The sequence below is a fragment of the Syngnathus acus genome, chromosome 10 (assembly GCF_901709675.1).
Source record: "Syngnathus acus chromosome 10, fSynAcu1.2, whole genome shotgun sequence".
Lineage (NCBI taxonomy): Eukaryota > Metazoa > Chordata > Actinopteri > Syngnathiformes > Syngnathidae > Syngnathus > Syngnathus acus.
In genome coordinates, this window is record NC_051095.1 from 6,756,214 (window position 1) to 6,780,720 (window position 24,507).

Genomic DNA, 24,507 nt, shown 5'->3' on the forward strand with positions numbered 1-24,507 from the left:
TTATGTTTTCCTTTGCTGTCTTTGCCGCCAGGTGTCGTACGTGAAGGCCATCGACATCTGGATGGCCGTGTGTCTGCTCTTCGTCTTTTCAGCGCTGCTGGAGTACGCTGCCGTCAACTTCATCGCTCGCCAGCACAAAGAACTCCTTCGCTTCCGCCGGCGGCGACGGCACATGAAGGTCACTTCCTCATTTTGTCAATTGACCCAAAAAAAAAAAAACCTTGACACAAAAAAAAAAAAATCTGCTTGTCAGTAGGAAAGGTCTCAAATTAGACCAATGTTAATGGCGCTAACAGCATGTTAGCATACAGAGAAAAGCAACCAAAAACTGAGATTGAGAGGAACGTACGTTTTTTTGTCCAGCTGAAAGTCAAATGTGATGGTATTAATTGTCATTTTGGCATACTCTGTGCTGATTAGCATTTCAAGCGAAAATGATTGGGAACCAATCAATAAGGAGACATCGTGACGTTGTCATCTGCAATTAAGGGGCGGAGCCAATTAGCCTGGCAATAGCAGGGGCAGCGGCTGGTTAGCTTGCGTCACTATCGATCTCAGCGAATCTTGGTGGGGGCGAGCACGAAAACGTGAGGGACGCCACTCGGCGACGCGTGACTCGATAGAAGGCTTGATTGATGAGCGCGCCCGCCGCAAAGCAGGCCAGCTCTTTAATTGGTTGTGAGAATGACGCTTAACTTCCAGGAACGAAAGAAAAAAAGGATGGAGCGAGCCAAAAAAACGTAGTTGCACTTCCTTGTGAATTTCGCTTGCTGTCCTTTTAATCACCTCCCTGTTTTCCTCTGTCTTTTCATTCCTTGTTCTTGAGTCTACCTCTTGTTGTTTTCCTTTTTTTCCTCTATGCCCTGTTCTCTTCATCTTCCACTTCCTGTTCTTGTTCTGGTCTTGTTTTCCCTCCATTTGCTGTTCTCTCCAGTTGTTTTTCCTGTTGCTGTTTCTTGGAAGTTGCTTAGAATATCATCAAGCACCCTATGACTACTTTTCTTCCTCCTCTTCTTTTTTGCCCTTTCCTCTTCTTCTCCTTCCTTGTCTTCCTCTTACTCCTCCTCTTTCTCATCTTCCTCGTTTTGTCTCCAGTTTTTTTGTCTCCCATTGATCCTGGCAGCGAGACCGGCCAACATCTGTCATAGTTTAGCTCAAGGGCGCACTGAGGTCATCGGTCGTGTGTGTGTGTGTGTGTGCGTGTGTGTGTGTGTGCGTGCGTGCGTGTGTGTGTGTGTGTGTGTGCGTGTGTGCCCGCGCGCTAAAAAAGCATAATACATGGTGTTGCCTGAAGTCAAGGACAGAATTGGGACACGAAGGCTAAAAATGGAGTGTGCTACCTGATACACACACACATACACACACACACACACACAAGTGGAGCGTGTGTTCATGTGTACATGTTGTTTGTTGTGATTTAAATGAGAGTGATGGTTTGGGGGAGACGAGCAGGGTGGGACGGCTGATTCATGAGATGCTTTTGTTGGTCGGTTGATTCTCATTCTCGCACCATTCTCGTTGAAAATGCATTTTGTGGTGTGAGGACAGAAAGCTTACACTTTTGAGCCCTAATTCCAAAAGGTCAAGTTGGTAGTTTTGAGGATTGTTGGGATACGCAAAAGCTTCCACTGCCCAAGGTGGAGAACACACGTGTCTGTGTTTGGCAATTTGTGGTGTGCTTGCAGGAGGACGACGGCGGCGACGGTCGCTTCAGCTTCCCGAGTTCGGGTTACGGCGTGGGCCCGACATGCCTGCAGAAGGACGGCATGACGGCCATTAAGGGCAACAACAACAATGCCCCGGCAGCAGGGGCGGGGCACGCGGTGGGGGCGGCGCCCGAGAAGAGTATCGAGGAAATGAAAAAACTTTTCATCAGCCGCGCCAAACGCATCGACACAGTGTCGCGGGTGGCCTTCCCTCTCGTTTTCCTCATCTTCAACATCTTCTACTGGATCATCTACAAGATCATTCGCAGCGAAGACATACACAAACAATAAACGCAAAATCGCAAGCACCGCGCTCCCCCTCTAGCGTCCTCTTCCTCTTTGGCTCCCTCATCCTATCATCTTCCCTACTCTTTATCATAATCTTCCTCCTCTCTCTCATCCTCATCTTTTGCTCCTTTTCATTGTTCCTCATCTTGTACTTCTTTCTCATTTTCTCATCTCCATTTCCTCTTCCTCCTACCACCTCTTTATCAACACCTCCACACCTTTCTCTTCTCCATTTCTTACTCCGTCTTATCCTCCTCTTCTTGCCCCGCTTCAGAATCTTACATGATACACAGTCCCTCTGCATTCTTCATCCTCCCTTTTCTCCTCTTCCTCCAGACAGGAAATGAATGGCTGCATGACAAGCGGAGTCAAAAAAAGAAAGAAAAATCTAGTGAGCTAAAGAGGCTACGCCCACCAAGCCATTTGGGCGGAGTCACCTCCATAATAGCGTCACAAACTCAAGCTCCGCCTCTTTGTTGGGACATGACCAGAATATTTATGAACTTTTTGATTTGATGTTAATGCTAGCGCGCTAATCTCTTCACCCCCAGCAGTGATGACAAAAAGTACATTAAGACGCGCACAGGAACCTGTGCTTATTAATCTTTTGTTTTGAAACACTGAACAGATTTGTTTCTTATATATTTTATCACTGTTAAAATTTTTATTATTCCTTTTTTCTTTTTGTATTTTTAATATAGATTATATTTTTTCTTTTATCTTATTTTTGTTTTTAGCCATTTATTTTTTCATCAGCTTATATATATATATATATATATATATATATATATATATATAAAAGGAGGTTTTTATTTTTGTATGTATAAAATTATTCTCATTATTTTGTTTTATTATAACTTTATTTTTCTAGTACAAGGCTTGTTTTTTTAGTTTTGTGGGAGACAGGAGGGTGGATGTGCCAAACTGACTGGTGTGATTTGTGCTTCCTGAACTTGATCCTCACTCGGCTTCTCTATGCAAAGCGCTCCGTATGCAAATGATGTCGCCATCGCCTGCCAATCATCCACCGATTATCTGTCATGTGACACCAAGCGAGTACTCGAATAATTTTATTTTGACAAAGAAGAATTTCTACAACAGAAGTCGCCGACAAAACGTCACACTTTCACGTTTTGCCTTTTTTTTTTCTTCTGGCAGATGTGTGTCCATCATAGTCCAAACCAGCAGCAACTTGTGCAAAAATGTTGTCAACTCAAACATTTACAATAATTGTGTGAGATTTTCCTGGAAAGAATGGAGAAAAAAAAGCAAAGTCATTTGAAACTAGCAGCATAAATGCTAATGCTAAACTGGCTAACAAACTGGGTTTTTCACTGGGCCTCTGTGCTAGCCTCATCGGCATTAGCTATTTTCAGCATATAGACCATTCTTTGGTTTTTGTGTTGTTCATAATTCAGGCTTACGCTGATTGATATTACCTATCAGCATCATATCTTCTGTTCAAACATTTCTTGGTCCACCTGCTACTGACAAATTAATGTCAGGTAGTTTGGGCAAATCCCTGATTTTTCATCCAATTTGTTGGTGAAAGAGTAAAAAACGTTTAACAACTATGAAACACATGCTAGTGCTTGTTGACTAACAGCTAGCTTAGCTTCGTCATCAGCTGCTTTTTGTAACATACAAATTGACAAACTGATTTTTACAACAACTAGCTGCTAGGCTTTTTGTGCCATTCAAACGCCATTGTTGACTCACTAGAAAGTTAGCATCCTGTAGCAGCAAACACTACATCAGGTGTAAATGTTTATTTTATTTTGTTTCTATGGTACACAGCCCTCTAGTGCTTCCGACAAGGCAAACTATTACGTCTTTGCAATTTGAAAATAATGTTGAAAATGTAGGTTGGTTGGGTTGTTTGTTTTGTTTTAATTTTCAGCATCACTATTCCTGCTGCTTGTTTTCATGCTAACAAACCATGCTACCTTGCTATCCTTTTTGATGAGGTTGAATTTACGTTTTTATTATGTCAGTTAGTGCCATGGCTACTGCTGCTAACTAGTTAGCTGGGGAAACTAGCTAGCTGGCTAGTTATTTGAGGGCATGCAAAGGAAAACAAACAACATGAGGACCTATGAACGGGGTGGGAAAACTTTTCGTGAGGGCAAAGAAAATAAATAAAATAATGAATTCTCATCTTTATTGATATATAAAATATATTAGAAATATTACCTATTACAGTCGTTTTGTTTTAATTGATGATATAAATGTACATGTATTGTATAAAATATACATAAATTGATAAATGTATTAAGTGGTTATTTTATAAATGAGCTTTTACTTTTTTGCATTTATATAATTTTTTGTATTTTGTTTTTTATCTAAAACAAACTGACAAATTAGTGCGACGTCTGAGTAAAACATTTCTTTTGATCATTTATGTAGATATTTGTTTTGATTTGTTTGATTGATTTATTTCAAGATTATTAAATATATATATATTTGGTTTATGGTTTTGTTAGGAATAAGATATAAAATAAAAAATATTAACCAGCTTACTAAAATATGCATTTGGGTTTTTTTCTTTTGGTATTTATGTAAAATTATTTATTTTTGATAGTTTAAATTTTAATATTTATAATATATTAAATTTGCATCAATTAAATTATGTAATGAAATGGGTAAATTAAAAAATGCGAGGAATACATTTTAATATAACCCATTTGAGGGGAAAAAACAAACATGAAATATTTTAAGATGGTTATTGATGTAAATGCTGGAAGGGTCGTGTTGTGTTTTGCTCACTCCGACCTCTGACCTGTAAACAGTTTTGTGCTTATAAAGGAGCGCTGCTTCAAAGCCTGCTGGTGTGAGATCACGTTCTCACGTCACAGTTATAAAGAGTATTATGCTTGGGGGGGGGGGGGTTCTTCTATTTTTGGGGGGTTGTCTTTACAAGTCGCATGTTTGATTTGTTGCATTTGACGGATGGCTGAGACAATTGATTCTGGATTCTTGCTGATTCTTTTTGCACATGTCGGAATGGCCTTACTCTTCTCTTTTCCTTTCTTTGACTTTTCGAGCTTTTCCAGCTTCTGCGATGGCACGTTTATGTGCGACCTGTTTGCTTTTGCCAGCCGGCGCCGGCGTGCTCCGTCCAAGCAGAACAAGGATTACCCCCTTGTTCCACATGAAGTAAAAAAAAAAAAAAAAATAGAAGTGGCGCAAATTACTTTGATTTTGCAAAATCTGACCAAGAATATTTTGCATGAATATGAAGATGATGAGATATTGGCGGATGGTTTGCTTTTTTTTGCTTGCACACAACAAAAAACTGTGAAGCAATTTGAAAAAAAGAATGTAGCGTTTCTGCTGTATCTGTATATATATATATATACATATACATATATTCTATTTATTGAAATATGTCCTACTAATTATTCTATTAACGACCTTTTATCAACATCATTTTGAACAATGTCGGCGACCGCTCGCTCAAAGATGTGTCATGTTCAAAAAAGAAGATTAAAAAACTGCAAATAAAACTTGACACTGATGTCTGATTTCTTGACTGATGTTTGTATTTGATGGTAATTTTTTATGATAAAACATGGTGACGGTGATACATTATATGTCAGGATTGCAATATCGAAATCTTACACGGCTATGGTATTGTTCCCAAAAAAAGATGATTGAAATCCATATTATTTTCAATTGAGCGGACCATCTGCAATACCGCCACGGACCACTAGAGGGCCGCGGACCACCGGTTGACATTGCTTGTCTGAGATGGAAGAGTGACAAACTTGATCGTTGGCACAAGTCAATGTGTAGTTACTTGGCATGAGTTGTGGCCAATCGTAGCTTTCACATGTTTGCGCTCTTTGGGCCAATATAGCGACTGAAATGCATATGAGCGGATTTGAGTGTTATCCGCATAGTCATTTGATAACTTGGAAGTTTTTTCGTTTATCCCCGTATTTGGGGTGTGAATTTCAAACGCCAACCTGCATCAGAGGTGTTGCAACTACTCCTGGTGAGACACGCAAAGTTAAGACATGCACCAATATCAACAAAGTGGAAAGAGCATTGTGGAAAAGGCCTCGTGGACATAATGACTTGCTTGGGAAAATGCCTGTGATTGCCTGGAAAAGCCTTTTTGATCCAAAACACATCAGGTAAGATACGTTAGATTTTTGTTTGTTTGTTTGTTGCTTAGTTCATGATAAATTCACTGAACAGTTTAGTAAACCACGGGGTGGACCCGGTAACAATCCTGCTCATTTGAATTAGGTGTGCAGCAGGTGGACAAAAAACACGTAGGACCCCGAGTACTAGGATTTAAGACCTCTGCACTAAATCCATAGTTGTTGCTCACATATTTAGGTGACAGCATGCAGGTGGCAAATTGGTGGATCCCTGTGATACGTCCACAAACGCGAGTAAGGACGAGCGGGAAGTGCATAAAAAAATTGTCAAGAACAATTTTGCTTCCACTTTAAAGTGCAAGAGCCCTAACAAATGAAAACGGCAATGTTTCTTTTGACCTCTTTCAACTTCAAACTGACATTGTGAACTCGTCACAATCCTTAAGAAAATATCATGTTGGGTTCAGTGTATTTCAAATAGGAACAAACAAAAACGTGTGCAGCCAGAATTTTACAAAACGGCTTGGTACCACTGAGACGAACTTAACAGTCGGGAGCAGTATTTTGCTTTATCGGAGTTGTCGTATGCAAGCGTCACATGGCGTTCTTCCTACAATTTTCATAACCGGGTACTTGCATTCCTGTTACATCCGCAATCATGACGATTCACGTATATCAGTAATAAAACGTGATTGTGCGGAATCATTGATAAACTCCAGACCTACAGGGGGCGACCACGCGAGAAAGTTCGAGGGGGGTGTGCCCACTGGGAATGAAATGTTTGAATGGAGCTCGATCAGAAAACTAAAATAATTTTCCGACGGCTACTCCTGAAGAATCGCAAATGGTAGGAAAAAACAACTTTAATTGTGGATGATGGAATCTTTTTGACCGTTGTCAAGTCAAATGCAAATCAAATCGCATTATTTGGTTGTGCTGATTGAAACCGGTGCATCCAAACGTAGTCTGCTACACCAGATGAGAAAAACGTTTAGTATCACAAAATTGCTGTTTGAATGTGATGAATTGCACTTTAGAAAACAAGATTCCTGTAAAAACATAAGTATTGCATTAAAAGGAGATCAATTTGACTGAGCATTTGACAAGACAAAATTTCTTCGGCTACAGGTGACTGGCATAGTCCTTATTGCGTCGACTCACTAGCTACAACTGCATTGCTTTTTAATACTGTCTTCAAAAGTGTTTGGAAAATATTTAACATTTGAGACAATTTTAGGTTGAATGATATCTAAATAGTTATCGCTGTTTTTACTAAGTTAGTTGTCAATCTTTGCTCCTCGAATTCATTTTTAGTTTTGAATTTAAAAGGCTCAAGTTATGTAAACATTTGTTGTAGTTGTGATGATTGGACTTGATGTGCAATTGACCGATGGATACTGCATTTTTGTTTATTTTAAAGGTAAAGTCGTCTTCCATGTTGATTTGTCCATTAGGAACAAATGATTTTTTTTTTTTTTTTTTTTACGATTCATGGTGTTGATAAATGTTGACAAATACGTGAGCATAGTTTGATATGAGATGATGATGTGCATATGCGATTGTGGAGATTTGCAGTCAGAAATAATGCGCCGTTTAGTTTGCCTTCCGCAATGACGTCACGCGCGTTGACTTGAAGTGGTGGGCTGCGTGTCAGTGACGCAAGCGTCGTTGGCGCCCGTGGAATACTTCAAATGTTAAGTCACATGAAAGTCGAGCGACGTGGTCTTTGCCTCATCGTGAAAAGCTACGCGCTTCTTGTTGGCGGTGCGTCACCGCCCCCTAGTGGCAGGCTGACGAACTGCTTTTGTTGAATGGAGCAAAACCTGGGGCTATGAGCCATTCATTCTTTTATGCAGTTCACAAAATAACTAATCAACGTCTACATTACTTGCTGAAATTTCCACCAAAATGTCTGTTGTATGAAACCTTGAACTACTATTTTTATTTTAAAACATTTGTTGCATTCATTGAGGCCAGGAAACATTGATGTGGTATCAGCCATGGGTGCTTTCAGAGGAGAGCCATGACTATGATGATGTCTAAAAACCTATCTATGAAAGAGTTCCCTTCTTTCACCAGGAGCAAAATAATTCTTTCTGATCATTAAAAATCACTAAATTCTGATTTGTGGACAAAATCAGAAGTACCTGTATCTGCTGAATACAAATTTGTGAACCAATGGAGTCTAACTATGTGTGTGAAGTAGTCCAGGTGTTAGTGAGTGTTGACATCATAAAGAAAAGGGCTTGGACACGTAGGTTTTTAAAAGAGGAACTCGTTTTAATTTAGTTGTGGTGGGCATGCTCAGCGGGAAGTGCCAAGCTTGCTAAAAAGATGCCGGTGCCTCCAGCACCAGCGCGGCGTTCCTTTAAGGAACAGAACAAGGGGGAGATTCAAGTCCACTTCCCACTTCCAGTCCACTTGGAGGGGAAAAGGGAAGGAAAAAAAAATACAACAGGACACGTCCGTGAGTCAAGATGGCAGCGAGGACAGGACAGTGACACGACCAAAACTCTGCAAACTAAACTAAAGTCCAAAGACATGAAGGACGCTCCAAGGTCAATTTGGTCAAGTCCAATCATCAAGACATCACCACCATCCGCCTCACGGGCGCTGCGCTGAGTAGCGGCCCTCACTGGGTGGTGCACCTCGGCCGGAACCAAAGCTGGGCTTCTGGGCAGCTCCCCCACGGGCCACCCCAGGCGGGCCCCTGGGAGCACCACCGCCGATGCGCTCTCGCGGACCGCCTAGTCCCCCTGGCCCGCGAGGCCGCACATCCCGCCGTTCGACTTCCCGGGCTGAGCGCGTCTTCTTCTCCTCCACGTTGAGGCGCACTTCGCCACGCAGCTTGATGGGCTGAAGATGAAATGCACATAAGCACCTAAAAGATCTTGGACTTTTTCTCACTCAAACTTAATCTTCCATTGCAATTCATTCCCACAATTAAGCAAAAGGCAAATAATTTAAAAGCAAGTTTGGGGCCAGATGAAAAGAAAAAACATCCTGACACCAAAGTGGTGGCCGAAGCAGCAATATTTGTCAAAGGACAGACGAGCAGGCCAAGCTCACCCGACTGCTCAAGATCTTCTGAACTGGATCCGAGTCATCAAACACCACAAAGCCAAAGTTGGGAAGTTTTCCTCCGCTGTTGATCCGCAATTCCAAAACTGTTCCGTACTCTGCGGGCCAGCACACACACCGTGACATTAAGCATGTGATGTCAAACATGACTTGTTTTTTTTACCCAAATCCTGATAGATTGTACAGTTTATCCTTTAGGCTCCCAAAATCATTTGCTTGAGTGTGCCTGGTCAATATGACTTACGCTCAAAGAACTCCTTAAGTTCACTCTTGTCGACGGCGTGTGGTACGTTCCCCACAAACAGTTGATGGGCATCGGGGTAACGCACCATCCGCCTCACTTCCGCCTCACCCTGCTCACCCTCACGAACTGGAAGCAAACAAAAAAAAAACGTAAATTGACACAGCCAAGCCTACTTTGGACATAATTTCCTCTTTTGCACATACTTGGGCGTGGTCCTCTGTGTGCAGGGGTAGGAGCACCGGGGCGCTGCTCTCGCGGCCGGGGGTCCCGCTGCGGAGGTCTCTGTGATGCCGATTGGGACTCTGACTTAACGTCAACCCGCACCTGCAGATAAGAACTCATGCTCAAGAAACAGAGGCAGAACCTCAAATTTGTTTGGACACCAGCGATCTCGGGCGTGTCCTACCGGGGCAGCGGGGGAGGCTTTGACAACGTGTGGCGGGATGCCAGACACGGGGACGGTACCACTGGGCGGGAGATTCTTACTAGTCACAGACGCCCACGAGAATGGCTGCAAACAGGATGTGCCACGTGAGCGTCTGGTTAGCGTCTGGTTAGCGCAGAGCATGCAAACACTGACCCGGTTCTCCTCCGGCGCGGCGGGCGCCGTTTCAGCAGGTTCTGTGCCAGCGTCCTTGTCTGTCTGCTCATTGGCTGCGTGTGCGGGCGTTTCACTTTGTGTCTCCAGCGCGGGGGCGGCCTTCAGCTCCACCGCGTTGACAACCTCCGCTTCCCTCTCTACTTCTGGTTCCGGCTGAGGGCTCGCCGCCGCTTCTTCCCCCTCAGCAGGGTGTGATGCTTCCGTACTAAGCAAAAAGAAAGAGTCGTGACTTCCTGGGTTGTAAGCTGTGTTGGGAATTACTTTAGGTCCACTCTATAACAATCATACATGGGTTGGTAGAAAGCAGGCACAGACTCGTCAGCCATGACGTCCGGAGAGGGAACACGCTCCTCCAGCTCCTCCACATCCTCATCAGACTCTGAATACACGTGTATATACTCACGCTTCGCACTGTTTTTCCCACAGTTTGACATCACCACAATATCAAATTATTTACCTTCAGGTGGCTCAGAGTCGGAATCGGCAAAGACTTCATCTTGGTAGCGAAAGACGTCGTTGTGAACGTAAAACTTGTTCGCCACCGTTCCCTGAGTGAGGAGAACATCGTTGGCATCTTTTTTCACACCACTTTAACCTTCAACAATTCTAACACTTTAATTAAAGCTACAGCCTGGTTAAAAACAATGTCGCTCTGCAATTACGTCAAGCCAGTGCAGGTGCAAGCCAGCTATTTCCATGAAACTCTTCAAATGATGTTTGTTAGAATTGGCAAAAGAAATATGGGCGGCGGTGGCACGGGCTGGTACCTCTGGGGCAAGCACGAAGGTCTGCATGAACTTCCTCATGGGCTGCATGTTGTTGGAGAGCTCCCCCATGACCTGCACCACCACGCCCTCATTCAGGGTGGCGTGCGCATCCACATGACGGATCTTGGTGTGGCAGTCGCGGAAGCTCAGCGCCATCACACGCTTGTGGATGTCCTGCAACACACACGCACCCGTCCTCAGTCTTGGCAAGCTTAATCGGTGGCACATCTGCAGTTGTCAAGGAAGTACAGCGGTAGCTCAGCTTCAGGTTGTTCGGCGCCAAGCTCGCAACTCCTATTTACTTGTTTGGGAATCGCGTTAACCCCGAAACTCCTTTGTATAGAAAGTCTTGGTTTTTTGGAAAGGCATGTTTTTAAGCAGCCGAAGGGGGCCTTTGTTACGTTAATACAAGTCAGGCATGTTGTTGGGCAGCCAGTTTGCCGTCCGTCACTTTGAACACTCCTCACACATCAAAGTCTGTTTATGTTTTATTAAAAAAGAGATGCACATGCAGATGACAATATCATGCGGATTGAGGAAGTCATTTTGATGCTATGTGAATTGGATGGAAGAGAGACTAAAGCGACCATTAATGTGTCTGGCCAGGCTCTGACTTCTGAGCGACTTTGCAGATGAGGCGCTTCCGCGAACTTCCCCCTCTCTGAATCAAAAACAAAACAATCCTAGCTGTCTGTAATAAAGCAGTCAAAGATCAAACTCAATTTCGTATGAAGTAATGCCTTCAAATTGGTTGCGGAAATTCATGGCCGCGCTCGTCATTTAGCTTGGAACGGTCCTTATATCATCCATATAAGATACTATTTGCAAATTTATGAAAAAAAAGAAAATTGGGATCCTTGACCAAACCACAGACAGAAAGTTGAATAGGATCGAAGCGAGTAAAATCGAGATTGAGGTGTATAGTGTAGCATTTCTTGTGAGCATAGGGTCGAAAGGTTTACATGGCGATTGCTACGTACCGTGTTATTCGACAGGCATTGTGTGGAAAGTATTGTGGAACGTTTTTGGGTTGGAAGGATTATGTTGCCTTTGTTGTGGCGTACATGTTGCATAGGATGTGGCAATCAATGTGGAGCAGGTGTGCGACCTACCGACTGTCCATAAACGGCCTCAAGAGGCTTGCCACTCGTGTCCAGCCCGCCGTGGACGTACGACGAGTTCTTGCCATAGAACCTACACGCACACAAAAGATGTGAAAGTGGGCAGGTGCGCACAGTCGTCGTGAACGTGTGCATGTATGTAAGGCGGGCGTACCTGTGCAAGTAGTCGGGCGCCTGGTTGAGGAGTGTGTAGTACTGTCGGACAAACTCCCGCCCGACCAGCTGGGCACTTGGCTTCTCCATCACCATTTCTTCTTCAGTACTCAACTGGATGACAAAAAAGGTGCATCATTGACATAATGTAAATATTGAGTAGGGGACCTATATCATTAGTACTTGACATCAATCCTCACTCCCAACTCCCCAGTCACGACTTTTATCCATTTACCATTATTGTAGGTATGGTGTGTCAGCTGCTGATTATCGTAATAGCCCTGAAATCTATTGTGATGCTACACTGGCCCAGTCCTAATCGAAAGTACTTTGTAGGGGATAATCAAAGGTTAATTCCAACAACACTACAACTCACTGTTGAATATAGTGGTTAGGGCGTGTTTTCTGAAGATTCCAGAACTTTTCGGTGGGGCCTCGAGGCTCAGTGACGCCGGCTAGCACGTGCCAGGTCGACTTTTAAGTCACACTTGCAGGTTTTGGGTAGATCAAAAAGCGCCGAGAGCAGGAGAACTATTCGCTGGATTGGGTGGCACAACAAGAGAATTTTTAAAGAAATAAAAATAAATAAAAACGACGCGAAAGGCAGGCAGCGGCCTGGAGCAAAAACGAAAGCGCGCAGCATGGCGGGGAAGCCCAAGGATGCTGGCTAATTCCCGGACTAAAGCGTCTAGAAGAGCCTGATAAAAGACATTCAACGCACTTATCACGGGGAGTGCCTCGTCGCTCTATGAAATGCCGGTAAATATTGAAAACGATGCCTTTTAAGATAAATATTGTAATTACATAGCTTCCTCCTTCCAGGACATAGACGGTTCCTTTATCACCGACCCAATTAGCTAAACCGATGCGGCGGAAGAAGCAAAATGGCAACTTTTAACAGTTATACGCGCCGCAATCCACGATGTTACTCACCAGGGGTCGATTGTCTCAAGTTTAAGTGGCTTTAGTACAAAAAGTGGTATTAGAATGAGTGACTACAAGCACTTAGGACAACGTGCTCCCTCGCTCGCCGGTTTCAGCCGCGCAGCCCTTACTCACGTCAGTTCCCCCAGCCGCACTTTTAACCAATCATATTATGCGTTCGGCTACTCTCAGCCAATCACGCGCAGTTCCCGCTGTAAGCCGTCCGTACAACCAATCGTAAAATGTTGCGGAGTCGAGGCTGCGCTGCAGCTGGTTGGCCGCTTCGGGGCGAGCTCAGCGTACCGCTGAAGAACTAATGAAGACTGTACGCGCTACTGTACTTTGCGATAATAAAACGTCTCGAAAACGTTTGCTTTTATAATTCATTTTCTTGTTTGAAAGACTTTAAAAATGTTTCCATCCTCGGACACAAACATTGTGATTGAACTCTCCATCACTACACAGCTAATTTAAAATAAAGTACTGTATTTTCAACGGTCTCAGCGATTATTATTAATGATTATAATCCCTCACTACCTCGCGTTTCGTTTATCGCGGCTTCACTACATCGCGGATTTTTTTTTCAAATTAAAAATACATTTAAAAGTCAAAATAAAACATGTGTCTAACCTTTAGGACAATGTAGTATTGCTCCAAATGTTCGTTTACATTCCTTTAGAAGTCCGTTTTCGCGTGTTAGCACGATCGCGAATTAGCATCTTTCCGCTAACTCGTTAGCCTGCCCAGTACTTCTTGTAGGTGACCGTAATTCGCGGATTTCACTTATCGCGGGTGGTTTTTCGAACCAATTATCCACGATAAACGACGGATTACTGTTGATATTTAACAACTGTAAGATGGATCCAGCCTGCCAGATCACTGGAATTTAACTGGTAAGCTATATATGCGCAGTAAATATATGTATACAGTACTTAGTAGCCCAAGCAATTTACAATTAGGAAAATAGTCAGAACTGGCTCATCAGATAGTTCAATATGCTCTGTGCGTGTAGAGAACACAAACTGTATTTTACTTTAAAAAACAAAAACAAAAAAAACTATTATGGCTACTTTGTCTAAAGAAGATTGCATTGGTGATCAATTGTTTATTTGTTTGTTCTTAAGACCACGTATAATATAATGATATTGAGATATATTTTAAGAAGCTATAACTAGCTAACTAATATACAGATAAAGTGGATCAAACTTCTGGATTTTTATAGTCGCTGTATTAAATTTATCTAGATCTAAGTAGACTAAAATTTTAAATAAATGTTCACACAAGGGAATGTCAAAATAATAAATAAATAAATAATTAAATTAAATGAATTCTGGTCATTTATATACTCTGAAGATTATTCAACAATATTAAAAATGCATTGTTAGGGCATTTTGTTGAGCAGTTTAGGTTTGTGGAATCAAGAGTCACTCAGTGATTTCTTTTCCTTTTAAGGAGCTGAATTCTCGTCTGTCTTCCGCCCAGTCCGGGATGAGCAGGTGTGCATGGTGACAGGGTGCGGTCGTCTCCCAGAGGGCCGCCGGCCTGTCGGAAGCTCTTTGCTGGCTGCTATGCTAACGTTAGCATTCCAACAGCAGGCAATGGGTTAAGACACGCTCAACGTTGGAATATTCTCAGGTGCAAACATCCTTTTCCATTTTCATGTGGAACAATAGAAATGAATGATTCCCCGCCTAGAAATGTCTCCCAGTGTATTAACCGCACCTTGACATTAGTAGTTTGTATTCCATTCATTATTTTTCTCCATATTTGTTCATCATCTAAAAGATTGTGCTTTGTTGTTAAATGAAAACGTAAGTGGCCAAACAATGCTAATGCTAACATCATATGAAGGCTAATGTCACTATCGGGACACAAAGTTTGCATGTTGGTAGAAATCATGATGATGGTAAAGATGAGGATGTAAAAAGTGTCTCCTGGGGTTCTGATGAAGAAAAGGAAGTCATGTAGATTTGTGGTCATCTTAAAATTAGGTTCATTCATTAACTTTTGCTAAATTGATCATGATAAAGAGTCCAAATTGTTTAGCAGAAATTGCTAATAGCAGGTCAGTGTGGGAAGTGTCTTGCATCTGGAGAGTGCTCTGTTGAAGAGCACGTTGTCCAAAGTGTGTGCAGGGGTTGCGAAGAAGATACCAAAGGCATGCAGACGTTTGATCATTTGATTGATTTTATTGTGTATTTCTTCAAGTAAGCTTTGCTGCTGTTGTCAGTAGAAACACATTAGAGAGAAAAAAAACTCAGCCTGCGAGACTTTCCCTTGGTTAAACATGCCCAACTTATTTTAGCACCGTGGAAACCAGGCGGGACTAGCATCGCCATGGAAACCAGGCAAGAGCGAGTGCGCGCAGTAGTGGAGCCCAACAACTAAACAAAAAAGTAAGTCTGGAGTAGAAAAGCAAGCGCAGGGAACATTTATTTCCAAACTTTATTTTTGGACTTTTACACTTAAGTCTAATTGATGCCCAATGGAAGTCCTTAAACATAAATTTAAATATCATAAAAACAAAAAACATTTACATCAGAAGTCTTTAGTTTAATGTGAGTTTGTGCACATTTCGCTTTTGGAATTTTTGCTTATTTAGTGGTATAGGCAGAAAAGTTTGTTACTTAAATCTTAAAATGAAAAGAGCAATTAGCACCAAAAGTGATATTTTGTTTTGACTTAAACTTAACGATCAGCACCTCGTCCCCAAAGAAGCGAGCTGTTGTGTGGCGCCTCTGCATGAGGGGGCGAATCTTAGATGAGGAGGTCGTTGTCCACATCCTCTGCAAAGACACGAAACATTTCGGAGCACACGTAAAGATTAGTGGTGGGAAAGAATTAATTGGAGGATTTGTCTTTTGGTTTTGAACAACATATTGTTTTCAGATACAAACAGCAGTTGTTGCTGTTAGGTCCTACAGCGCTTTCAAAGTGTTGCTGCCGTCTGTGAAATATTAATGCTATTAACCATCGATATGTATACAAACACCTAAACCGCTAAATAATTTGATAACTCATATAATAAAATTGGAGCTGCGATGGATTTTTCGACACCTCATTTAACATAATATTCAAATCCTCGGAATTTCAACCTCTTAACAGTGAATTTCCCTTTTCGGTTGTTGACTTGCCCGTAAAAGTAGAGTAATAAAAAAGTAGATAATGTGTCTTTTTCCAAATAAGACATTTACAAACATTAGATTTTACTTATTAAAACCAATGATCAACCTTTTATGATATTCTGAGAAATGTACTAACAGACCTAACCAGTAACTGAGTCGTAATCAATTTTCCGCACTGTCAATTCGAAATGATGTCCTGTTTTTATAATTGAAGGACGTACTTCCTGCCACGCTATTTCATGTCACACCACTTCCTGTTATGTCCCTACATGTGTGTTATACATTAGCTACCAAGTGATAGAACACCTATTTTCCATTGTTGATTTGGGTTTAGTTAGCGCTGCTGCTAGATTAATTAGACATCCAAGATGCTAACGCAACAAAAATTGCTTCTCTATGATGTCATTCCCGAGATATTTGACCCGGACTCAATATCAAGTGAGTTGGACTTCAAAATAAAAAAAATAAAAAAAATTGATAGGAGAGTTGTGGTTTTTACTCACGCTCCTTAATGCCGAAGCAGGCGGCCCACTCCTCAAGGGCGATGTACTTGTCGCCGTCGGCGTCGCATTCGTCAAAGAAGCGGGTGGTGCAGTGCTCCATGGGAATGAGGGGGGCACGCAGAGGGGCCAGTTCGCTGTGCGTCAGGTAGCTGTCAAATCAAACAAGAGCAGTCAAGTATCCGTGGTCAGCAGGATACTGGTGCGAATTTGGAGGCAGACTTGTCTTGAGTTTCTGAGCATGCGTACCCGTCGGCGGGATGCTGGTCCAGCTGCTTGAACTGCCAGTGCACGGGGAAGATGTACATGTTGTAGTTCTTCACAAAGTCATGAGCCAGCAGGTCCAGGGTGTGCTCTCCCGCCTTCAGCCTCTTTTCGTTCTCGTAGATTTTTTTCACCTGCCCCACCACAAGTCACGAGGTCAACATACAACATTGAATGTACCGTTTCCAGCTTCCAAAGTTGAAGACAAATGAATGCACGACTCTTTTGATTAACTGCAGCGATACAAGTTTGCGGGTTACGGGCCCACTGGCAATCTTCTGAGGTTCTATCAGACATAACCGAAGCGGTACAGTAGCTGTGTGAAAGAGTGGAAATTTGGGACTGTCGTGTGAAGTTTAACACCTGACACTGACTTTTCTTGTGTACCGTCAGTCAAGTCAAATTTGTTTATAAAGCCCTTAATCACAAAAACGTCTCAAAGGGCTTCACATGATTCCAGTTCACAATTCTTCTTGACATCTCCTGATCAGTAAGAAAGGGGTGAATAACGCCAGCCGTTCAGGTGGCTTTCCTCACCCTGAGCTTTTGCTTCTCAGTCAGCAGGTTGTTATCCTCGTCGCGCTCGTACAGAGTCACCAGGACGTTCTTCAGCCAGTCCCTCATACGCAGGGGGAACTGGCTCAACTCGTTGTCCAAGCAGGGTTCGATTTCTGCGCAGTCACAAAACGCCATTGATGCAGCTAGGAATCACACCTACTTTCCCATAGTAAATACGTTAAAGTAATTGAACCTGGATACAAGAATTCCTTCTCAGGATACAAATTTAGCTTTAAATCTGATTAGGTAATTCTCGAGGAATGTCTAGCTCTTGGCGGCTGTGCCTCCAAATCGACATGTTAGAACTGCCTGACGGAATCAACGTTTCCAAACACCTTAATTGTCAAACCTAACCCACTTTTGACTGCTTCTGGTTCAGAACACTTGATTCAGTCCAGAACCTCCGTAAATCAGTTTGGTCTGGATAACAGTTGAAATTGATTGCTTGCACGGATGGAAAAAAAACTTTTCCTGTGATTTTGGGTTACCCATCAGTCTCAGATACCTGACTCATTTCCACTTAGTTTCAATGAGGAAAGGCCAAGGACAAGCTTTGTGTTCAGTATTGTGTATTGCCTTTGAGATTTTCTTGTATGTCCGGCGTATCAACGCCATTTCATGTCAATCCGTTAAAAAAAAGTTGTCCTTCCCAGGTAATGCTACTGAGTGAGTTTTGGAAGGACTTGTGTTTGGGACCTACAAAACCAGGATATACATGCTTGATTTGTCATTCTTTAGTGAAATAGAAAACAAATGCAAAGCACCGTCCAGTTGTTGGATTCTAATCTAGCAGAGTAGCATCTCATTGACTAGACTTGGTGGGAAGCCTTTCCATATCAGTGGCGTCAGCCTGTTCTCCACTTGAACCCCGCACACCCGCACTCCAGCCCAGTTTTGAATGTGTACACAAACGTGTTTGGACGCGTCTCAGTCGACAGAGCGCTGCAGCTGCTGCAGCTCACACTTGGCAGTACACTACTACCTCGACATAACTTGAATTTGGTTCATGACCGAGCTCTTAATGCAATTTACTTGGATATCAAATAACAATAAATACCATTTATTTGTTACGTCCACCATTTGCAAAATGTCTTCCTTGGACATTTCATTGAATGTAGTATCAGTTCTATTCATATGGCTCAATATTAGCGGGGTGGAGGGTTCACCTTTGCAGGGTCCGATGTAGTCCAGGTGCAGCTTGTGACCCTTCTTGGTTCCCTCCAAAGCGCACTTGGCGGCGAAGAAGTGGCAGGAAGTGTCGTAGGTCTTGTTGTCGGTACCGCAAACCTGAACACAACAACGCAACAGTGAGGCGCAAAGACGTCAACTGGAACTCTTAGTTGAGTTCCGGAGACGGTGTTGCTGGTCCAGGAACCTTTTGGGTGTGGTGTGCAGTACCAAATATTCTTTATTCAGATTGATTTGGTTCTAGGAGTTAGGAAGAAATGTATATCGTTGTTTTGTGCGAATGGCCGCCGGTAAAAACTGACATGCTCAAACTGTCCCTCGGCGGCGGTGCAGGTGGATGGGTCCTGACACACGCACATGGGGGTGTTGCTCTCGTCCACCTCACACACTTTGCCCTTCTTGCATTGGTGCTGCAGGCATGCGTCTGGATAAGAACACATCATCATGAAATAAAAAGCGGCATCGTTTGCACAATGTTGGCCTTTTGTATATTTCATGCCACGGACTTCCTGCAAAACATCAAACTAACAGTCTACTACTGTGTACGCTTTGCGACTGTTCTCCTGATTACACATAATTCTGGTCTCAAATATGTCATTTTGCTTGTGGTTGTGGTTGTTGAGTCCAGACGAGTGTGAAGCCAGAGAGACATTACGTTGCGGCCAACTGTGAACGCGTGCGGTTGCTTGTGCGTGTGCGCGCTCACTCTCGACAACGTCGTCTTCCAACTCGATGGCCTCGTCAAACTCCCCAATCTCTACCTGCACTGGGTTGGAGCCCACCTCGGTCTCCTGGAAAGCAGCAAAGGTCAAAGTTTAGACCGGAAGTCAATTAAGCAGCAGGATTAACGTGAGATTCCATATAGAGAAAATTTGCTGGGATTAGCATCAAGCTAGTGGTCTAAAGGCTAAGCTATGTGTTTGTTTTAACAAGAGATGTAATTCTCCTTGTTTCATTTAAAAAAAACACAGATAGGGAGTGATTCCGAGCACAGCCAAGTTTTTATTTATGACCACCGAGGCTTTGAGGTTGGACCGGCCACGTTCCAGAAGGTTCCACCCTGAAACAACCAGCCTGTGAGCGGCAGGACCCAAACAAGCAGCTGCGTCCGCATGCAATGAAGCCAGGAAGACGTCAGAGCTTCCTGAGAGGTTGCATGAGACTGCTTTTTCCAGCTGTGGTCTTTGCGGTCCTTCGGGACCCCGGGAGGAGCCAACGTTCACATACTTAAGTTCCTTTTTTTTTCCCCCCCCATTTGAAACCAACCAAACAGAACATTGTGTCTTTGCGCTTGATTTCCTGTTGAGTGACTTCCAAAGGGAAGCATCTTTCTGTTTATCCACATAAAGGTCTCCAAACGGAAATTTCGGATTTAACAACTATGAAGATGATGATGTGGAAGATTGGGAATGGAAGTAAACATGATGACTTCATCAGAACCAGCTGGACAACTAAAGTTCCAACTGTTCCACTTAAGTTTAAAGGCGAGTGGACTCTTCTTGTTGAAGATATTTGACCTAAAGTCCAAAGGATTTCTTTCGTTCTAAATATTAAGGATTGTAACTTAATCCAGCTTTATTGAGGGAGCACCTACACAAACATCCAGAACCTTTTTTTTTTTTTTTTTTGCATTATGTCAGATTCTGGATGGTTCAGTGTCATCGTCATACTGTTCCATGAATGCTACTTCTTGTTCTCCATCTTATTTCATGCCACTTTGGACTCGATTGAGAAGAACTTGGCAACCATCTCTTTGCTGAACAGCTTCTGTTTCACTTGATTTTTTTACCCCGTTAAAAAAAAACAAGCAGAAATATTTGGGTTTTGTCTTCTTCTGCTGTCTTGATGATTGTGGTTTAAAAAAAAAAAAAAAGGAAATGGGAATGTCAGGACTAATTGGTGTCATGTTCAGAGTATCGAGGCTGCAGTGTGGAAGAACTTTTCTGGTGAATGACTTATTTTGAATCACCTCAACAACTGAATCTTCCACCACGGGCTCATCCACCACCAGTTCCTCATCTGCCACCAGCCCCTCATCCATCGTCTGCTCCTCAACCGCCACCAGCTCCTCGTCCATTGGCTGCTCGTCGACCGCCACCAGCTCCTCGTCCATTGGCTGCTCCTCAGTCTGACAAACACAAGATTTCTTGAACAGTCAGTGCATGTGGATGAAAATCCTAGAGGAACAAAACCACGTAGAACTTGCCAGGAACTTTGAGTGACTGATAAAAACTGGGCTTTCAAGTTATTCTAACAGAACATTTGAGGTTGTTGAGGACTTTACACAAACACACAGTGATCGGTTGTCAGAGAGAGGACTTACAGGAGCCGCCATGGTGTGCCCGGCTAGGCAAACCAGGAAGATGACCCACATCCTCATCTTCTATGTCTGTGGTTACAAAAGCAAAACAAGGAATCATTTTATTTGGATTTCAACACAGATGCTTTTTAAGAAAGATTGAGAATCAGTAGGAACCTTCAGACGGTTCCCTGAGGAACACCTGTTAACTCTACTGCATCCCTGTTTGCTTGATTCCTATTATCTGCTTAAGGGACGCTCCAAATTTATAATCAGACACGAAGCATTTTCAATCATGTTTTCTGAACATTGTACCTGACAAAAAATGGCGCGAAGTCTTGGAGAATAAGTGCAATTTGCAAACATTCAGAAGGTCCCAGAAGAGTGTTTTGGAATCCTTGAGCTTTTTCTACGGCAAGCAGTGCGACATCAACATGATTGCATGTTTATTTCTCAGATATTGAACAAGCAAGCATTCTGTCTGTTTGAGGCCTCATGAGCTTTCATTGTTTAGGAATTCTGTCTGCCCCCATCTGCTGTCAAATGGGGAATTCCATAAAAGCTCTTTTGTTTGGGTAGACTCCCGCTCAGTGTCTCTATCGTGCAGACATCAGAAATATACGAGGAACGCTTGGATGCTGCTAAATGCCGGCATCAAAGCATGAAAAACCTAGTGCTGCTCTACTGGCTTCCTTTCAACATCAACATCCAGAATGTTCTCTTCGTTCCACCAGATGATCTGATCATCTTTGAATTCCTGCCTCAGCAGATTGTCAAAATCTTTATAATCTGACGTGCGTTATTCAGGAAAAAACCTTAATTTTCCATGTCTTAATTTCCCACGTGAAGGTTCAACTTCCTCAACAAAAGAAACTTCTGTGTTCCCCCAAAACTAAAGCGTACATTTGTCTGAAATGTTCTCAGACGATGACGGTAATGGTCAGCGAGCTTGTTTATTTGTTTGTTTGTTGGTGGAAAGTTCCAGAGCAGGAACGTTGTGTACAAGGCAGGGTCTCTTTTAAAAATAACCAGAAGGGAACATTGAGAAGTCCTCATCTAAGTGTTTGACTTGGAGGGACACGACCATCATCATTGGGTGAGGAGGACGAGAAGGTGACGCAAGTACCAAACAAAGTGTTTTATTTGGAAAAGGCTCAGTCGCTCTCATAAAGTAGCTCTTTGCTACAAGCTACCTCTTTGATTTGCAGTGTCAGCACGCCAGGAAAACTACCTGACGCATGCACACACACACACACACACACACACACACACACACACACACACACACACACACACACACAGAATGAGTGTTGTGCTTTCAAGACGAGATAGATGCAAATTCGGTCTCCTCGCCATAAATGTTCACATGTGGATTCATGAACTGAAGTTCACCAAATGCCTTTACTACTACTACTACTACTACTACTACTTCTACTACTAAAATATTTATTGTAGTGACCAACACATAGACATGATAAGAAAAAAAATATTTTAAAAGTGTTACTCCTCCCAGCCTTCACTTAAATCGTGAAGTACATCAAAAGCAGCGTTGTTAATGCTAACACTGTTTTGCTAATCCAGGCTCCCAGTTGCTTATTACCTCTGTAGCTTAACGCTTAATAGTTTCTGAGCAGCAAACTTCCACCAAGTAAATTGGTTGTTTCAGTTGGAAACTTAGCTTTGATACTCCTGAAAGAACATTTGGGACTCTCCAAGTAGTGCTGTTTTTTTTTTTCCTGGTATGAAGACAAAGGTTCTATAGTCAGAAAGAAAAAAAGAGAAGGTAATATAAGCTCAGTAGAGCAGGGAAGTAACCTGAGAGCCATTAATTCCTTTTTTCTTTTTTTTTTTGACTTTCTAATGAGATTCTCAGTCATCTGCAACTTGTCTCAATACTCATTTTCATTTACAACATTTATATTCTATGAATGACTGGCGACCAGTCTAGGGTTACCATGCCTCCCGCCAAAAGTTAGCTAGTATCGGCTCCATCTTACTTGCTGCCAAAATGGATTATAGGAAATACATTGAACATGTATAAATTAGTGTGAGAATGGGGAAATAATGGCCTTAAAATCACAAAAATCGAGATTATGATTTTCATGCATTGTTTTTCTAATCCAAAAAGAAAATGTTTTTACTATTAGCGCCGCTAGCAACATGCAAGTAATGGTGGAATTACAGTTCCAAGCAAGTAACTCCCTGCGTCGTTACAATTGCACTAAAACTTCCTGTCAGCAGAGTTTGGGAAAACGCAGCGTACACCTGGCAGCAGACCTCCCACTTTTAGCACTTGAATGCATACCTGGATAAGAAAAATTCACATACTGTACATGTATGTGTATCAAACTTTATAATGTCTTCCTTCGTGCTCCACTCATGTCTAAACTGCTATAATTACACATCGTCTTCCGCAAAGAAATGTCTCTGTCAAGACTGTCAGTTGCTCCATATTTAAAGGGCATAAGAAGAGTAAATGCTCCCCCACAATGGCGCAGCTTGCCCACCTGCAGATCCGCCGTGCTATATTCACATCATTGCTTGTCAGGGGAAAATGCTTTGGTCGTATTTGGGAGCACTTAGGATGCTTTCGTGGACAAAACAAAAGCTTTGATTTGATTTGAGCTCTTTTTTGTGAGAATCTTAGGAAATTTCTTTTGGATGACTTACTGCAAATTTTCATAATCTTGAAAGTGGGTGAGGGTAAGTCGGTGGACAAGTAAGAGGTTGCCTTGACGACCTGCATTCCTTCACAAGGGAGGGGACACCAGGCTGAGATGTTCCTAACCCTTTTGCTTGTCCTTTTTTCTTGGCATTCCAAGTGAACTGTCTGACTTGGGACAAACCCACCGCTAACCCTCCCCCACACGCACTACCACCCGGACCCTCCAATGCCCTCCCTGCCTCCCCCGCTGCCGATGTGGCAAACATCTCATTCCGCACCGACCCTTTCTTGTTTGCTCAAATACTTTGCTCCTCATGCTTCAAACTTTTTCCAGTTTTTTCTTTTTAAGTTTCTTGTTGACAACAAACATCTGAAGTTCGAAAAGATTGTCGCTATGATCTTTTATGCGGTGCAAATGTAGTAGGCCATTCAGGGCAGCTGTCAATCAACAAAACAATAAAAACCAAGTGAGGTGGAAGTATTTTCAAAGTCTTACCTTTGGGAGCAGAGAAGCAACGGACTAGTCAGCGCAAAGAAGATCTTTGAGAACTTCTGAAGGCTTCCCACTGTGGTAGGACAACCCCCCCTCCCCTCCTCAGCCCCCACTTTTTACCCCGCCTGGTGGGAGAGGCCAAACTGTAACCACAAATTGAGCTACCCTTGTTGACATTGCCGACCAAAGTGCTGCTAAAAGAACATCAAAATAACTTGAGCGTCTCAACGCCAAGTTGTTGTTTATATCATCCAGATGAAAACTTGATGGAACTCCCAAATGCGCAGGCAATTTTTGCAGGCCACAGGGACAAACGACAAACTGGTCCCCCCATCAATGTATCATATAGACAAAAAAAAAAAGATAGGTGTTGGTAATGTAAAAACTATAAAGACTTGAGAATGCATTGTGAATTTTTTTT

General features: G+C 42.7%; 3 protein-coding genes across 5 annotated transcripts in view; 1 reads left to right on the forward strand and 2 right to left on the reverse strand.

Annotated features, from left to right (window-relative positions):
• Positions 1–2,656, forward strand: part of glra1 (glycine receptor, alpha 1) — a 30,298-nt gene extending 27,642 nt beyond the window's left edge. For all 3 annotated transcript variants that reach the window (XM_037263131.1, XM_037263132.1, XM_037263133.1), the window contains 2 exons: positions 32–178; positions 1,686–2,656. In XM_037263131.1, coding sequence (XP_037119026.1) covers positions 32–178; positions 1,686–1,997 — 459 coding nt within the window. In that variant the 3' untranslated portion in view covers positions 1,998–2,656. The remainder of the gene's footprint in view (positions 1–31; positions 179–1,685) is intronic.
• A 5,702-nt stretch (positions 2,657–8,358) lies between these two features.
• Positions 8,359–13,152, reverse strand: g3bp1 (GTPase activating protein (SH3 domain) binding protein 1). The gene is made up of 12 exons (XM_037263130.1): positions 13,004–13,152; positions 12,072–12,184; positions 11,909–11,990; positions 10,797–10,970; positions 10,487–10,577; positions 10,318–10,408; positions 10,009–10,234; positions 9,835–9,939; positions 9,632–9,752; positions 9,429–9,554; positions 9,173–9,282; positions 8,359–8,959 (listed from the first exon to the last, which is right to left on the reverse strand). The coding sequence occupies exons 2-12, from the start codon at positions 12,164–12,166 to the stop codon at positions 8,708–8,710; spliced, it is 1,473 nt and encodes a 490-aa protein (XP_037119025.1). The 5' UTR covers positions 12,167–12,184; positions 13,004–13,152; the 3' UTR covers positions 8,359–8,707.
• Positions 13,153–15,170: 2,018 nt separating this feature from the next.
• sparc (secreted protein, acidic, cysteine-rich (osteonectin)) lies at positions 15,171–24,195 on the reverse strand. Its single transcript, XM_037263135.1, has 10 exons — positions 24,090–24,195; positions 20,953–21,018; positions 20,599–20,757; positions 19,336–19,420; positions 18,932–19,053; positions 18,608–18,728; positions 17,421–17,554; positions 16,869–17,017; positions 16,623–16,771; positions 15,171–15,780 (listed from the first exon to the last, which is right to left on the reverse strand). Exons 2-10 carry the CDS (start codon positions 21,007–21,009, stop codon positions 15,752–15,754), a joined length of 1,005 nt encoding a protein of 334 aa, XP_037119030.1. The 5' UTR covers positions 21,010–21,018; positions 24,090–24,195; the 3' UTR covers positions 15,171–15,751.
• Positions 24,196–24,507: the final 312 nt, after the last annotated feature.

Coding starts and splice junctions, on each gene's coding strand:
- g3bp1 (XM_037263130.1), bottom strand. CDS start 12,166: ATGGTGATGGAGAAGCCAAGTGCCCAGCTGGTCGGGCGGGAGTTTGTC. Junction 10,971..11,908: donor AGGCCGTTTATGGACAGTCG/GTAGGTCGCACA, acceptor TGTGTGTTGCAG/GACATCCACAAGCGTGTGAT. Junction 10,409..10,486: donor CGACTCTGAGCCACCTGAAG/GTAAATAATTTG, acceptor ACGTGTATTCAG/AGTCTGATGAGGATGTGGAG.
- sparc (XM_037263135.1), bottom strand. CDS start 21,009: ATGAGGATGTGGGTCATCTTCCTGGTTTGCCTAGCCGGGCACACCATG. Junction 19,421..20,598: donor TGGAAGATTCAGTTGTTGAG/GTGATTCAAAAT, acceptor GCTGCTTTCCAG/GAGACCGAGGTGGGCTCCAA. Junction 15,781..16,622: donor CTGCTTCGGCATTAAGGAGC/GTGAGTAAAAAC, acceptor GTGTCTTTGCAG/AGGATGTGGACAACGACCTC.